General features: G+C 35.0%; 2 protein-coding genes across 2 annotated transcripts; one reads left to right on the top strand and one right to left on the bottom strand.

The window, feature by feature from the left end:
- The first annotated feature begins 1,552 nt into the window (after positions 1-1,552).
- LOC130830835 (olfactory receptor 2G3-like) lies at positions 1,553-2,503 on the top strand. Its single transcript, XM_057698157.1, has one exon. It carries the CDS (start codon positions 1,553-1,555, stop codon positions 2,501-2,503), a length of 951 nt encoding a protein of 316 aa, XP_057554140.1.
- A 9,103-nt stretch (positions 2,504-11,606) lies between these two features.
- LOC130830834 (olfactory receptor 10-like) lies at positions 11,607-12,569 on the bottom strand. The gene has a single exon (XM_057698156.1). The coding sequence runs from the start codon at positions 12,567-12,569 to the stop codon at positions 11,607-11,609; it is 963 nt and encodes a 320-aa protein (XP_057554139.1).
- Positions 12,570-17,775: the final 5,206 nt, after the last annotated feature.

Below are 17,775 nucleotides of genomic sequence, written 5' to 3'. Positions count from 1 at the left end.
TTCAGCAATACTGCTCAGATACTTCTCAGCTCCTCAGTGCTTTTTCAGCTCTAATCCTTACCAAGCTACTTCCTCTGCTGAAAGTAGTCTTTTCTTACCTTATTCACTAGTTAGCTCTTATTCACCCTTCACTTCTCTACTTGCGAAGAAAGGTTGTCTGTCATTTAAAAAATGCACTACATCTTATTTTTAATCTCCTTTCCAAAAATGCTTTTTCTCTCATCTTCAAATCCATCAGCAGCCAGTCAGCAGTAACCTGTAAAACAAAAGTGCCTCTAAATTTGTGACTTATTATAAAGGAATCAGACTTGTTATTCTGCAAGTATAATAATATAGTTATATTAAAAATTTCAAAATAACCCCAAACACAGTTTTAATGAAATAAAAAGGAAAATTTTGAGAAGCTTTAGGTCCCTTAATTAATATACAAATAAAATATCTGATTAATAACAAAATGTTTTTAATAAGGCACTAAAAATTTATTGGCAACTTATAACAAGGCTTCTCTCTGAAAACTCTGTAATAGCATTTAAACTAGACTGCCCTTTTTTTATTATAAAAAGTGTTAAAAGACAATTATCATAGGACTTTCCTGGTGGTGCAGTGGTTAAGAATCTGCCTGCCAATGCAGGGGACATGGGTTTGATCCCTCGTCCAGGAAGGTCCCACATGATGCGGAGCAACTAAGCCCATGAGCGGCAACTGCTGAGCCTGTGCTCTAGAGCCCGCGAGCCACAACTACTGAGCCTATGAGCCACAACTACTGAAGCCCATGTGCCTAGATCCCATGATCCACAACAAGAGAAGTCACCCCACTGAGAAGCCCATGCACCACAACAAAGAGTAGCCACTGCTCGCCACAGCTAGAGAAAGCCCACACTCAGCAACAAAGACCAAACACAGCCAAAAATTTTTAAAAAATAATTAAAAAAATAAAATCATGATACCAGAGGTGAAGAAAAAAAAACTATTATATAGATGGTGTCAAATAAGTAATTAAAACTATATGATGATTAGTTATTTCACATTGTATCCTTAGCACGACATTAAGAAATGTATGTGTCAGTGTAGAATATTTAAATAATCATATAATTTTTTTTTCAAAAAGTATACCTGATACTTATTTGCTATTTTCACTATTGGGAATTTATAGAATGGTTACAAAGATGTTTGTTGATTGGACAACATCTCCTTTTTGTCTTTTACTTATAAACTTACAAGATATTACTGGGGAAGAAGAGAGTAGATTTATAGGAAAAAATGAAACATTTTGGGAGAACTGAGCAATAATTAACAATTAACCACTTCTTGTATGGTCTACTTTATGTCACCATGTGTTTTAACAGTTCTCTGTAAGTTCTGCATATTCTTACTTTCCTCCTAGAGACATATAGCTCTCTCTCTCCTCCCTCCCGCCCTCCCGAATGGCACACACCCTCTTACCCTACCTTCAGGGTCAATTTCTCTCAGCTATATTTCTGTGTTTAATTGCTTCTCACTATCTGACATTAATATTTTCATATGTGCCTCTCTCCTTTTCACGAATAGGGTCATGACTACGATTAATGAGACTTTGGCAGGTGATTTCATACTGGTGGGCTTCTCTGACCAGCCGCAGCTTGAGAAGATTCTCTTTGTGGTTGCGTTAATCTCCTATCTCCTGACACTGGTAGGCAACACAGCAATCATCTTGATCTCTTGTTTGGATCCCATGCTCCACACACCCATGTATTATTTTCTTACCAACCTCTCCTTTGTTGACCTCTGCTTTACCACCAGTATTGTTCCCCAGCTGCTGTGGAACCTCCATGGTCCATACAAGACAATTAGTCCTACAGCCTGTGCCATTCAACTCTACGTATCCCTGGCACTGGGATCCACTGAATCTGTTCTCCTAACTGTCATGGCATTTGATCGTTACGCTGCTGTTTGCCGGCCACTGCGTTATGCCACAGTTATGCACTCACGGCTTTGCCAGTGTCTTGCAGGAATGGCATGGTTGAGCGGAGTGGGAAACACCCTAATTCAGGGCACCATCACCCTTCGGCTGCCCCGCTGTGGGAACCACAGGATTTACCACTTCATCTGTGAAGTGCCTGCCATGATCAAGTTGGCCTGTGTAGACATTCATGCCAATGAGGTCCAGCTCTTCGTGGCTTCCTTGGTACTGCTCCTCCTCCCTCTGACACTTATCTTGATCTCATATGGATGCATTGTCCAAGCAGTCATGAGGATCAGGTCAGCTCAAGCCTGGCATAAAGCCCTTGGCACTTGTGGGTCCCACCTCTTGGTAGTATCTCTCTTCTATGGAACCATCGCAGCTGTATACATCCAGCCCAACAGCTCTTATGCCCACAGTCAAGGAAAGTTCATAACCCTTTTGTATACTGTTGTAACTCCCACCCTTAACCCTCTCATTTACACTCTGAGAAACAAAGATGTAAAGGGGGCTTTGAGGAGGCTGGTACGAAAAGATAGAGCACAGCAGAGTGAGAAATTCTGATGAGGTAAAAGTATAGACCTGGCCTAATTAAGGTGGAGGTGCTGAACAGAAGATGCCAGAAGGCATTATCCAGAGACAGCCTGATATATGTGCTGCGAAACCAAACTCACAAGACTTTCTGGAAAATCCCTAAGCAGTTGAAATTGCTTTCTTCTGTCTCCTTACTTAAAGTACTCAAGGATAACCTGTCTAAACAGACATCTTTGTTATCTGCCAGTCAATAAAATGTAAGCGTGACTTACCATTTCCAAAATCTCTGCAAATAATTTTCTTCCCTTTCTGCACTTTCTCTTCTATTAGTATTGGCTTTGCCTTGTTAAATGAAATCAATCTATTGATTGATCCCTTTGTATAAATAAACAGTGCGATATTAATGAGTTAGGTGTTTTTTGAGTTACCCTTTAGCAGTTTATCTCTAGTAATTTGCTGAGATATTGCCCATCTGCATCCTACCCTTGGACAGACAGAAACATGTAGCTTGAAAATCCACCTTATCTGCACTGGATTCCTTGACTCTGCAACTCACCTTCCCTTGGCCATTCTGGTTAAGTCTGCTGTTAATTTTTTTTTTTTTTTTTTTTTTTTTTTTGCTTCTTACATTCAGTCTGATTCTCTGTTAAGTTAGCTTTTCATTGATACTTTAATTGCCTGTAGTGATTGCGTCCACAGTGGTGCCAGCAGTGGTGGATTTTGAGTTTTAATTTTATGTTTTGTTGAATAAGTGATTTCTATCAGGTGACAGATCTTAGGATCCAGTCCAGGTAAAAAGTGACAGGGCATTTGAATCTAATTCATTTGGTCAGTGTGTGTGTGTGTGTGTGTGTGAGCACATGCATGTTTATTTGTTTGAGGGTTCCAATATTTCTAGCAATTACTAGGGTGAGTCAAAAATTATCTGCACTCTGGCTGTAGAATTTACAGAAATTTTAATATAACTGGAGTGTGGATAATTTCCAACATCCTCATATATTTCCTGACATAGGAGATGCAGGGTTGAGAGGTTTTTAGGCTTTTGTCTTTCTGACTTTTGATGGAATCCTCTCTATGCATTCTGTTTTTGCACCAGTATGAGTGTTCCTATACCTAAATGGCCAGAACCTTTTCCTCCTCCCAACACTCTGACTTTTAAAATATATATCCATTGTAGGACCACTAATTGTCAGTGTCTGCAAAAATGGAATTTTTATGCCAAAAATGGAATTCATATATGTTAACATGCCACCCTCTCTTGCATGTATTTTTGGCTTTAATAAAATTGTAAACTTAAAAGCCTTAAAATAAAAAGAAACTGAATCCCAAAAATCTCACTCAGCCTTTTTGATTGGTTTGCCAAAACCTTTAAATTGTGAGAGAATTTGAAATCAGTGTTCTTTCAGGACTCTTTAAATAGGCTGAGTGAAGCAGAGACAAAACAGTTATGCCGTTGCAAATTGGACAAATTGATTAAAAAAAAATGAGAGTTTCCTACAGCTGTATAAATCAAGATTTCAATATCTCCCAAACCTTAAACAAGGTAATATTTTAATGAAAATCTGAAGGAAACCAATGTCATTATTAAGGGACATGGACTCAGAAAAAAGAGAATGTCCTGCCAAATTCAAAAGGGAGTCAGAATGCTACTAAGATTTTTCATTAGTGAGGCCTCTGAAGAGATCTAATGATATTTAGTTCTATGTCTTTATATCTTTAGTATATATGAATGCTTCTGTTTCTACTTTAAACCATTTTGTACCACATTTACTTATCTACTTTACACAAGAGCTGATAAAATTTTCAGTTTCTATAAATACTTGTATATATATTTTTAAGTAAACAAATCAGTATTCCTTGTCTTCATTTAGAAGGAGATAATCAACTAAAATACAATCTCTTTTAAAATGCCATGGAGCTATGGTTGATTTACAAAGATAAGTAAGTGCTTTTATCAAGCTAAAGTAAAAGAAACTTAGATTTCTAAGATCATGTATCCTTATGCTTTAAATGATGGATTGACTTTTTAAGAATTTTTTGGTTTGCTCAAAGTATAACTCAGTTTAAAAATATTTTCTGAATCTAATTAATGGCTTTTATTATGTGACTACATGATAAATTAAGAAAATCAACCAATCTGCATTATTTTTAAATAGTTTTAAAGTTTTTACATGTGATATGTAATTATATGGAAAACATATATGTATTTTCATTACTGAAGTTTATTCTTTTGAAATGTTAGACTGCTTAATACTTTTCTCATAAAAACTGCACTATTTCTCCTTGCAAGAATGTTAGCATAAGGTTCTAGTTTACACAATCTTGACATAAAGAAGAAAACACTAAACGTAATGGTCCACTTGATTAATTTTCAAAAAATGAAGATAAAAACACATGCAACCATGTCCCAGATGAGAAACTGGAACATTACTCAGTCTTCACAGCCCTCCTCATTATCATTCCATTCACTATCTCAACTTTCCTACCCACAGGTAATCACTACCCAAGTATCTAAAAACAAAGTCAGTTTTACTTGTTTTTGAACTTTGGATAAATTGAATAGCGCAGTACATAATATTTGCATCTAACTTGTTTCTGAGCTACACTCAGAGCACTGTATGCTGCAGTATATGGTTTTCATCGCTGTATACGAGTGGTATTTGATAATATGAATACGATAAATTTACTGATCATTTTCACTACTGATAAATATTTGGTAATTTTTATTTGGTTTTATTATCAATACTGCTTGTATGAATGTTTTAACTTAGCTATTTTTGTGGGTGTATCTAGGAATAGAATCCCTAAATAATATGGTATGGGTATGCTAAGCTTTAGTAGGTGCACTGCCTGACAGTCTGCAAGTGGATGAACCAATGTAGACTCCCACCAGCTGTTCATGAGAATTCCTCCAGCTCACATTTTTAATAACACTTGGAAGTATTAGTCTGTCTTAATTTAGTTATTCTGAGAAGTGTAGAGTGGTAATAAATCGTGAGTTTAATGTGCATTTCCATGATGACTAAGGTAGTTGAACCTCTTTTTGTATATTGATTAGTCATTTAAATATCATTTTTTGTGAAGCACCTGTTCAGGACTTTAGGACATCTTTCTGTTAGATTATCCATCCTTTTCTTTGTTGATCTGTAGGTACTTTTATACTCTGGTCTGACTTTTGAAGTAGTAGGTATTATAAACATCTTATCCTATTCTGTGGTTTGTCTTTTCACTTTCTTAATGGTATCTTGTGATTAGAAAAAGTTCCTAATATTAATGAAATCAAATTTATCAATGACTTGCTTATATTAGTGCTATTTAGAAATTATATTTTTAAAAAATTTTCTTTCCAACCCCCAAATCATGAACATCTTCATCAGTGCTATTTTCCAGATAGTTTGATGTTTTGCCATTCACATATATACTCTAAAATCTACAGCAAAATAATTTTTGAGAGAGAATTGTCGATGTTGATTTATTGTAGGTAGCTAATTGACAAAGCACTATTTCTTTTATTAAAAGATTGCCCTTTCCCCTCTTCTCTTCATGACCAAGTCTGTTATAAATCTAATGTCTAAATTCATGTGGGTCTGTTTCTGGATTCTCTATTGTGTTTCATTATTACCCTTGTCTATTCTTGCACCCCTAGGATATTGTTTTAATAATTTCCTTAATAATAAATCTTGATATCAAGATTCCCAAGTCTTCCCCCTTTGTTCAAGAGAGGAAAATTATAGGTCTATCTCTCTTATGAACATAATGAACATTCTAAGGAAATTATTAGCATTTTGAATCTAGCAATATATGAAAAGGAAAATAGATTATGACCAAGGTGATTTTATTCCAAGAATTCAACATTGTTTTAATATTGAAAAGTCAAAAATGTAATATACTGCATTTAAAAAAAAGGAATAAAACCATAGGATCATTTTAATAGGTGCAGAAAAAGCCTTTGATAAAATTCAACATCCATTCATGCTTACATAAAAACACATTCGTCATACTAGCATTAGAAGGGAACTTTCATAATATGATAAAGGGTAGCTATAAAAGTCCTACAACAAGAAAAATTACTGCTTATGTCTAACAATAGCTAGCAAAATTTTGAAGAATTAATAGATATTGGTTTAAATGCAATTAAATTGGTTTTAATGGAAATTGCCCAGAGTCAATGTTACCATTTGTGACCAAGAGACAGAGCCCAAAACTCCTGGACCACTGTACATGCTAGGATAATATTTGCAATACTTAACACCGTGTATCTCTCACATACACACATCAAATATACATACATATTAGAAAAACACAAGGAAATTTATAGTTTTATAGTATTAAAATATGTGAGGTTTCAGACAGAGGAGGAAGAATAAATTATATATATATAAAACTTAAAAGATGATAGATCAAGAGAATGAAAAGACATGGCACAGAATGGGAGAAAATATTTGCAAAAAAAAAAAAATCTCATAAAGGACTGCTATCCAAAATATACAAAGAACTGCTAAAACTCAACAATAAGTAAAAAATTGTATTAAAAAATGGCAGACACCTCATCAAGGAAGATATACAAATGGCAGGTAAGCATAAGAAAAGATGTTCCATATCACATGTCATCAGGGAAATGCAAATTATGCAAATTAAAACAATGAGGTACCACTATACACCTATTAGCATGACCAAAATTCAGAACACCGACAACACTGAATGCTGGTGAGGATGTGGAGCAATAGGAATTCTCATTCACTGCTGATTGAATTGCAAAATGGTACATCCACTTTGGAAGACAGTTTGGCAGTTTCTTACAAAACTAAGTATACTCTTACCATGTGACCCAGCAATCATACTCCTTGGTATTTATCCAAAGAGTTTGAAAACTTATGTTCACACAAAAACTGCACATGGATGTTTACAGCAGCTTCACTTGTAACTGTCAAAACTTGGAAACAACCAAGATATCCTTCAGTAGGTGAATAAATATCAATATCAATAAATGAACTGTGATACTTCCAAACAATGGATTCTTACTCAGTGCTGAAAAGTAATGAGCTATCAAGCATTGGAAATCCACATAAGAAACTTAAATGCATATTACTAAGAGGAAGAGGCCAGTCTGAAAAGGCTCCAGACTATAATAAGTCCAAAATATGACATCTAGAAAAGGCAAAACTGTGGACACCAAAAAGATCTGTGTTTGCCAGGGTTTAGGGAGGGATGAACAGGCAGAGCACAGAGGATGTTTAGGACAGTGAAAACACCCTGTATGATACTTCAGTGGTGGCCATATGTCATTAGGAATGTTTTGAAACTCATAGAATGTACAACACCAAGAATAAACCCTAATGTAAAGCATGGACTTTGGAGATAATGATGTGTGAATATAGGTTCATTAGTTAAAATAAATGTATTATTCTTTTGTCTGATGTCCATAGTCCAGGAGGCTTTGTATGTGTTGGGAAAGGGGCTGATATATGGGATATCTCTGAACCCGTTTCTTAGTTTTGTTGTAAACCTAAAGCTGCTCTTAAAAAAATAGTCTTTGAGAATTCCCTCTAAGAACAGGAACAAGACAAGGTTGCCCACTTTCACCACTATTATTCAACATAGTTTTGGAAGTTTTAGCCACAGTAATCAGAGAAGAAAATGAAATAAAAGGAATACGAATTGGAAAAGAAGAAGTAAAATTGTCACTCTTTGGAGAAGACATGATATTACACATAGAAAACCCTAAAGAAGCTACCAGAAAACTGCTAGCACTTATTGATGAATTTAGTAAAGCAGCAGGATACAAAATTAATGCACAGAAATCTCTTACATTCCTATATACTAGCAACGAAAGATCAGAAAGAGAAATTAAGGAAATACTCCCAATTTACCATTGCAACAAAAAGAATAAAATACCTAGGAATAAACCTGCCTAAGCAGGCAAAAGACCTGTATGCAGAAAAGTATAAGACACTGATGGAAGAAATCAAAGACGATACAAACAGATGGAGAGACATACCATGTTCTTGGATTGGAAGAACCAACATTGTGAAAACAACTATCCTACCCAAAGCAATTTACAGATTCAACACAATCCCTATCAAATTACCAATGACATTTTGACAGAACTAGAACAAGAGATTTTGCAGTTTGTATGGAAATGCAAAAGACCCTGAATAGCCAAAACAATCTTAAGAAGGAAAGACAGAGTTGGTGGAATTAGGCTTCCTGGCTTCAAACTATACTACAAGGCCATAGTGATCAAGACAGTATGGTACTGCACAAAAACCAGAAATATAAATCAATGGAATAGAATAGAGGGCCCAGAAATAAACCCATGCACATACGAGCACCTTATCTTTGACAAAGGAGGCAAGAATATACAATGGAAAAAAGACAGCCTCTTCAAAAAGTGGTGCTGGGAAAGTTGGACAGCTACATGTAAAAGAAAGAAATTAGAACACTTCCTAACACCTTACACAAAAATAAACTCAAAATGGATTAAAGACCTAAATGTAAGGCCAGACACCATAAAACTCCTAGAAGAAAACATAGGCAGAACACTCTATGACATCCATCAAAGCAAGATCCTTTTTGACCCACCTCCTAGAATAATGGAAATAAAATCAAGAATAAACAAATGGGACCTAATGAAACTTAAAAGCTTTTGCACAGTGAAAGAAACCATAAACAAGACAAGAATACAACCCTCAGAATGGGAGAAAATATTTGCCAACCAAGCAACGGAGGCAGGATTAATCTCCAAAATATGGAAGCAGCTTATGCAACTCAATATCAAAAAAGCAAATAACTCATTCCAAAAATGAGCAGAAGATCTAAATAGACATTTCTCCAAAGAAGACATGCAGATGGCTAACAAACACATGAAAAGATGCTCAACATCACTCATCATTAGAGAAATGCAAGTCAAAGCCACAATGAGGTATCACCTCACTACTGTCAGAATGGCCATTATCAAAAAATCTAGAAACAATCAATGCTGGAGAGGGTGTGGAGAAAAGGGAACCCTCCTGCACTTTTGGTGGGAATGTAAACTGGTACAGCCACTATGGAAAACAGTGTGGAGATTCCTTAAAAACTGAAAATAGAATTGCTATATGACCCAGCAGTTCCACTATTGGGCATATACCCTGAGAAAACCATAATCCAAAAAGAAATATGTAGCACAATGTTCCTTTGCAGCACTATATACAGTAGGCAGGACATGGAAGCAACCTAAATGCCCATCAGCAGATGAATGGGTAAAGAAGATGTGGCACATATATACAATGGAATATTACTCAGCCATGAAAAGGAATGAAATTGAGTTATTATAGTGAGGTGGATGGACCTAGCATCTGTCATACAGAGCAAAGTAAGCCAGAAAGAGAAAAACAAATACTGTATGCTAACTCATATATATGGAATCTAAAAAAATGGTACTAATGAACCCAGTGACAGGGCAAGAATAAAGATGCAGTTGTAGAGAACGGACTTGAGGACACGGAGTGGGGGGCGAAAGGGAAGCTGGGACAAAGTGAGAGAGTAGCATTGACATACATACATACTAAATGTAAAATAGCTAGTGGGAAGCTGCTGCATAACACAGGGAGATCAACTCGATGATGGGTGATGACTTAGAGGGTTAGGATGGGGATGGTGGGAAGAAGTCACAGGAGGGAGGGGATATGGGGATATATATATGGATGTAGCTGATTCACTTTCTTATACAGCAAAAACTGTCACAACAGTGTAAGGCAATTATATTCCAATAAAGAGGTTAAAAAATGTTAAAAAAAAGTCTTTGAGAAAAAAAGGTGATAGACATTTTATCACATCTTCAAGCAGCTCACTTTCCATATTCTTTAGAAGAAATAAACTATATATCTGCTGCTGAAACATATCTGGAAAGGACAAGTGTATGTCACCATTAATAAAATGACCTACTGCATTACAATCTTTGAGAGTGGATGCTTTTTGTGTTTTGTGCTAAATCCATCCAGATAAAAGCTCACTCTATTTTTTTTCTCCTTTTTTCCCAATGTGAGCACTGCAGTTTGCATAAGAAGGTAAGAAAAGATGTGATTATAATGGAATGACATGTATGCAAGCAATAACATTCTTTCAGCTATTTGGGCTATTTTCCTAGTACATGCAAGAGACTCTTAATTGTGTCAAGCCCAGACACTTTTGTGGAGAGGTAGACCTTTCATCCAGTGTTCACTACATAAAAACATAGAACTTGTAAAACATGGGTTTGGGGATTTCTAACCTGTGTAAAGAAGCTATATGATTTCCACCTTTCAATTTGGGGAAAAATCATTTTTCCATTTGGCCTGCTGAGAACAGCTATTATCATGCTGATGAAGATGGTTGAGCACCAGGAATAGAATATATACTGATTGGGCAAGAAGATATTTTTAGAGCAAAGACCGTTACTGAATGGCATACGAGTTCCCCATGTGTTAGCCATGAGGAAAAGCTTCCATAGAATGATGTGCAGAATTTTAAAAAATATCTATAAGAGGCTGCTAGAAGGATTAGAGATGCGAACTACCAGGTAGAGGCATTGCACAGTGCATTCTACACGTGCACACATTTTTCTCTAGGATGGTGTAGATGACACAGCGTGAACTTGGCTCCCTGAGGAGGTTCCATCCTAATCTGATTTAAATTATATTAGATACACAATGGCTATACTGACAGCATTTTAAAGAAAGAAAATGAAAAGAAGAAATGAATTTCTCTCTTGATTCTCTATAGGTGCATTCTACTAATTTTGTGGCATTATTTAGTCATTTCAAGCAGTCATCCTTCTGCTTTTTAAACAAGTCCCAAGATCGTTTCCTCAATCACCAGTTTTAGTGTGCTATGTGACAAGAAACCATATTCAGATATTAATTTTTAAACTTCATTAGAAAAGACATAGTAAAAATGCACTGTTTAACTAAAACCTATGAATATCCATTACCCATTTTTAGAGCTCTGTTTCATTATTTCAAGAGGAGAATAATCAATATGTTATGTTCTATGACATACATAAGTAATAATAGCAACGACCAGCCACTGTTATTTGGGAGTGAGAGCAATAATGGCAGTTGGCAATAGGCATTCTGGGAGTGCAGTGTTTGAATAATAAGAGGACTACCTGCTCCTAAGCCATGTTCCACCCTTGCTTTTGTTCTCTCCCTAATAGCTTCTTTACTGCTCCCTTCACATCCCTATTTCTCAAGGTGTAGATGAGGGGGTTGAGCATTGGAGTTGTGAGTCCATAGAAGAGTGCAAGAAGCTTGCCCTTCAATTTGGCTGACTTGCTCTTGGGTGCCATATATGCATAACCACTAATGGCCGAGCCATAGAACATAATGACCACCAGCAGATGAGACCCACATGTGTTGAAGGCCTTCTTGCGACCCTCAGAAGACTGGATTCTTACCACTGCTCTGACAATGTTCATATAAGAGAACAGAATTAATCCCACTGGGATAACTTTTATGACCACCACAGCCACATACATCTCCACTTCATTGATCCATGTATCAGCACATGATAATTGCAACATGGCAGGCACCTCGCAGAAGAAATTCTCCACCTGAAAATGATCACAGCGAGGTAACAAGAAAGTCAACACTGTCTGCACCAGAGAGTTGCTGAAACCTGTTACCCAAGCCACTGCTGCCAGTTGTTGGCATAGCCGAGAATTCATGATAACTGTGTAATGGAGAGGCTGGCAGATAGCTACATAATGATCAAAGGCCATGACTGAGAGAAGTACACATTCAGTGGATCCTAAACCAAGGAAGATGAAAAGTTGTGCTATGCATCCTGTGTAGCTGATATTTTTCCGGTGGCTCTGTATGTTGACCAGCATCTGGGGGACAGTGGAGGTAGTATAGCAAAGGTCCAAAAAAGAGAGATTAGCCAGAAAGAAATACATGGGGGTGTGGAGTCTGAGATCAAGGCATGACAAGATAATGATGGCTGAATTCCCAAGGAGGGTCATTATATAGAAAATGGAGATGGCCACAAAAAGAACCATTTCTAGTTTGGGCCATTCAGAGAAGCCCACCAGAACAAAGCCATTGGAGTGATGAAAAGTGCTATTGAAACTTCTCATTGCTGTGACACTACTTGCTGGAAACCACAGTCAGAATTTTGGAGCCTGATTATCCATTGCTTAGATCTCAAAGCTGGGTCGTGGACCTACACACAACAGAGGAACAAGATAGGGGATGCTGAAACAAATAAAATCATTAATGTATTTCCTCTTTATTACCGCAGCAAAAAAAATGTGAGTTAACAATTATATACCTGTATTTTAACAACCATATTTTAATCCACGACTTTCATTTGGTAAAATCAGAGTTTACTAAGTAGAGGTATTACAAAAGTAAACATAGTAAAAATATATTACAGAACATTTGTTACAAAAAGGTGTTGGATCTGTGAAGATAGAAACAGACTTCATTGGAACTTCATTAAATCTCTAATTCATTCAATGTATTTTTAAACTTAATTTTTTTCAATTTTCATTTCCTTGCTGATTTTAAGGTATTTGTATTATAGCAGATGTCATTAAATTTCTAATTCACTCAGTATATTTTTTAACTTAATTTTTTTCAGTTTTCATTTCCTTGCTGATTTTAAGGCATTTCTATTATAGCAGATGAAAATTACCACCTTTGAAAGGCACTATCAGCTAGAGAAGATAAATTCTCCTTTCTGATTACCATATATCTCCTTTCTGCTTATTGTAATTTAGTTAATGTGGGATAAGATTCCAGGGACCAAAGACAATCACTTATGGAATTAATTTATTATGATATTTAGCCAAGGGATAAATAGTAGGAGTTATAAGTAGGACTAGTAGCACAAAATTTTTCACTTATTTTACTTATGTTGAACACATTTATACCAAATAGTATATATGTATATCAAATAGCATGAACTAAAAAAAGTTTGTGGTTTCCATGGGTAGTTTTACTATTCCCTCCATTTAGCCACACTTCTAAGTTTAAAAATTCTCATAAATAGGCTTTCCTGTAATAAAGCTTCAGTATCATGTAATTTTCTGATTACTGGAAAATATATCTATACAGTGGACTGCATGTAGCAATGGAAAAAGCTGTGAAGAATATTATACAAACTCTCTGGTGTGAGTCCTGGATGTTACAATTACCAAATATATGATCATGCATACACACACACGCCCGCACACACACACTGTCTGTATGTATTTTCCTCCGTATAAAACAAGTATATAATTCAACTGAAAATGTTTTATTCAAACTTTGAACTATATACAATGCATCATATAAATATAAGTATTGTTTTTAAAATAACTATAATAATTATTCATGAAGTGATTCTATGAACACAGGACTTTTATAAGTACTTTATACAGCACCTCATTTAACCCTCAAAAACCCACAAATTATGTCCATTCTATAGACAAGGATACTAAGTTTCAGAAAGTTTAAATAATAGGCCTGTAATTACATTGGTAGTGAATGGTAGTGTAGGCATCACACTCCTTATCTCCACCTCTGAGTAAATCCTGTGAATTTAAACACTATCGTATGTGGCCACAAGGATTAATTAATAAACCTGTAGTGTGTGAATAAACATTCACTTAATACAGTATTTTATTTATCATATTAGGCATTAGCTAATAAAGATAGGAAATCTGTTATCTTCAATATCCATGGGATTCAAGGATACCCTTGTCTGAACTTAGAAATGGCAAAGTACATTAAGCAAAACAGGATCGTGCCCTGGAAAGAACAGTGAGCTGGTCTACCAGCTAGCACAGTGAAATAATAACATTAAATAAGAAGTAAAAAGACTAGGAAGAATAAAACATTTTGACATAATTTGTACATAATGCTATCCTGAGATCTAATTATTAAAAATCCTATTAAAATTAAGTTCATAAAGCAAATAATTACTAAAGGTGGAATTTCAAAAGATTAGTATGTAAATGTAAATAAAATATTTCATGCTGAAAATTTTTAAACATCACCAATAATTTAAAAGAATGCAGGAATGTTATTTTTAAATGATACTAATAATATCATCTATCAATTTCTCCTTAAGAAAACACTCTAGATATAAAATCAATGCACATAAATATTTGCATGCTAAGATAGGCATCACTGGTATACTTACATTTAAAAAATTAGAAAAAATAACCTTAGTGAAATAATCTTTATGTTTCAGAATAGAGAAATTTTGAATATATCTATTGATTAGATTATTATACAGTCAATAAAATTAATTACATATATGCAATGTTTATTCAATATTATCACAATATTTTGTATATGAAACAGGCATAATATAAAATATGACATATTCTTTGCATATTGCTTAAATACATGTAAATTATGCATGTAAAAGAAAGGGAATATACTGCAAAAATGATAATTGGAATTATCCCTGGGTTTGAGATTATTATTAATTTTCATTATATAATTATGTTCCACTTTTCCAAAATTTATTCAGTGATTAAGCATTCTTCTTATAATAAGCAAATATATAATAAATGTTATTAAACAAAGCACTTCCTCCAAGGAGCATTGCTTGTTTAATCCTACTTCATTCTGGTTATACTAAATGGTCTTTATTAAGTTATACTAAATGCTCTTGCTATAATATATACCAGAACTTTTTATTTTATTTTAATTTAATTTAATTTTATATATTTTTTTGCTGCATTGGGTCTTCATTGCTACTCACAGGCTTTTTCTAGTTCCAGTGAGCCAGCACTACTCTACCTTGCAGTGCCCAGACTTATCATTGCAGTGGCTTCTTTCATTGTGGAGCACTGGGCTCTAGGCATCTGGTCTACAGCAGATGCAGCACATGAGCTCAGTACTTGTGGCTTGCGGACTCTAGAGAACAGGCTCAGTAGCTGTGGTGCACGGGCTTAGTTGCTCTGCAGTATGTGGGTTTGAACCCATGTCCCCTGCATTGGCAAGGGGATTCTTAACCACTGACAATGTATACAAGAACTCTTGAGTTCCTGTTCTGATCTTCCCATTGCCATACAATATACTGATTGTGCTTTAAATAGTCCCTCTCAGGACTCATGATTAAATCATTTAAGAGGCAGTTACTGAGAGTAAAGACTGTATATATTCCCTTTACATAATATTAATTTTATGTTCCTGGGCAATTGACTCAAGTAACTGTCACATGGGGTTGCTATGGAAATTCACTGAGCTGATGTAAAACAGCAGAAAGATGAATAAAATAAAATATTTAAATTCTAATTGATTGTTTTTTATCATGTAGTTATCGTTCCATGATGACTAAAAAATTTTACTTCAGTCATCAATTTTTTTATGGTTAGTCAAATCCATAATACAAATATGCAGATTTATCTGACAGGAAGTAAGGAAAAATGAAAGTTTAAACCCTTTGGATTAATGTAGTATCCTGATAAAATGTATTCTGTTTCCATACATACATCATTCACCATTCATATTGTTATTTGTTTGATATGAATATGAGAGTCACTCTTATGGAAAGAAGAGGTCATTTTACAGCATAGGAAACATTCTATGCATGGGTGGTTATTTGGACAGTGTAGAAAACTTTCCAAACTGAGGAGGAATCATAAAGGGGATCAAGACAATGAAAACAGAAATGAAGTCATTAAAGCCAGATTTCACCTAGTTCAAAATTTGGTCTGTGTCCAGCTGTAATTTCTACCTCTTCAAAGGATATTATTCGCTACCTCTTTTGGAAGCCAGGAAGGAAGGAAGGACAGGAGGATGGAAGAAAGGAAGGAAGGGATTCTGATTTTAATGTTTCCTGGAAAGAATAATTATTAAGAATAGCTTTAATTATATAGGAACACATTCTGAAGACTGTCACATGGTAAATAAAGCTGAAGATGTATTCAGAAAATATTTTTAATCCTACTTAATCTAAACAAATATCTCACAACAATTTTTCAAAACATTTTTCCTCATTCTTTCTTAGTATATATTATACTTAGTATATACCTTGTTACTGTACACTTTCTTAGGATAAAATAGTATACAAAAACTTGTTTTCCTTTATCTTTGATAGTATGTCATTATTGTGAACAAGATGCATAATCAAATTGGTCCTGGAAACAAGTGCTATATCTCTTTATACCATTTATGCTAACTGGCATAATAATAAACTCATTGAAGCTATTGCAAGGTGCGCATCAGCAAACTTTTTGTACTCTGTTGCTGTGTTGCTGAAATGAATTTGTACCACCCCTAAATCCACTGGTAATCCTTTCCAGATTACAAATTACAAATATGTAGAAATATGTTTCCTTGGTAAATAGGGGCTCATCCACTTGATTATTTAGGTCATTTCCCAAACCTCTAAGAAGGTTTCTTACCAAATCTACATTGGTTTGGGGGAAGAGATCTGTTCATGCTTTAGAAGAATTACCCAGAATAATTTTCCTAATCTGTCAATTAACTCTTCCCATAATGAACAAGCTTAGAAATTAAAAAAGAAAGAATTATCCACCTAAACTAAATAATTTACGCAGTCTTGCTATTCAAATATTTAAGTATCACTATTCCTTTTGCTTTAATTCAGAATAAATTTTATTTTAAATAAAATTATTTTAATTCACATGCCATGATTGTACCTCTCCCTTCTGCTATTATCTGTAATCTCAGTCTCCATAAACAAACTCACTGATTGTCAAAATGACAGTCTTCTAAGCAACATTTTCTAAGACCAAGAATAGCATAAAGGGTTAACATCATGGACCTAGAGACTGTCATACAGAGTTAAGTGAGTCAGAAAGAGAAAAATAAATATCGTATATTAACACATATATGCAAAATACAGAAAAATAGTACAGATCAACCAGTTTGCAAGGCAGAAACAGAGACACAGATGTAGAGAACAAACATACAGAAACCAAGGGGGGAGGGTTGGGGGGGAATAAATTGGTAGAGTGGGATTGCCATATATACATTACTAATAAGAAAAAAAATACCAAATTGTACACTCTAAATATATGCAGTTTATTGTATGTTAACTGTATCTCAATAAAAGTTCTTTAAAAAAAAGAGTTAACATAACTTTTCTTTTGGAACTAAGGTTTCTTTTTCCCTGAAAGAAATGTCTCAGAGGTTCTGTTGTGTTACTTACCTCTCAATTTTGCCACACTGTTCAACTTCTAAGAAGTTTCACCCTCTCTAGTTCTTCCTAGTGCAACCTTCTTTGTGTCTAAATCTCATCACAATATTTCATCTCATCTCATCTCTCTACTCATCTTTTATGCCATATTTGAAAGAATACAAGGATACCCAGGGTGT

This window comes from Hippopotamus amphibius, chromosome 11, assembly GCF_030028045.1.
Source record: "Hippopotamus amphibius kiboko isolate mHipAmp2 chromosome 11, mHipAmp2.hap2, whole genome shotgun sequence".
Classification (NCBI taxonomy): Eukaryota; Metazoa; Chordata; class Mammalia; order Artiodactyla; family Hippopotamidae; genus Hippopotamus; species Hippopotamus amphibius.
This window is presented reverse-complemented; position numbering and strand designations above follow the sequence as displayed.

What these genes read in the sequence shown, in the direction of transcription:
- LOC130830835 (XM_057698157.1), top strand. Translation starts at nt 1,553, where the DNA reads ATGACTACGATTAATGAGACTTTGGCAGGTGATTTCATACTGGTGGGC.
- LOC130830834 (XM_057698156.1), bottom strand. Translation starts at nt 12,569, where the DNA reads ATGAGAAGTTTCAATAGCACTTTTCATCACTCCAATGGCTTTGTTCTG.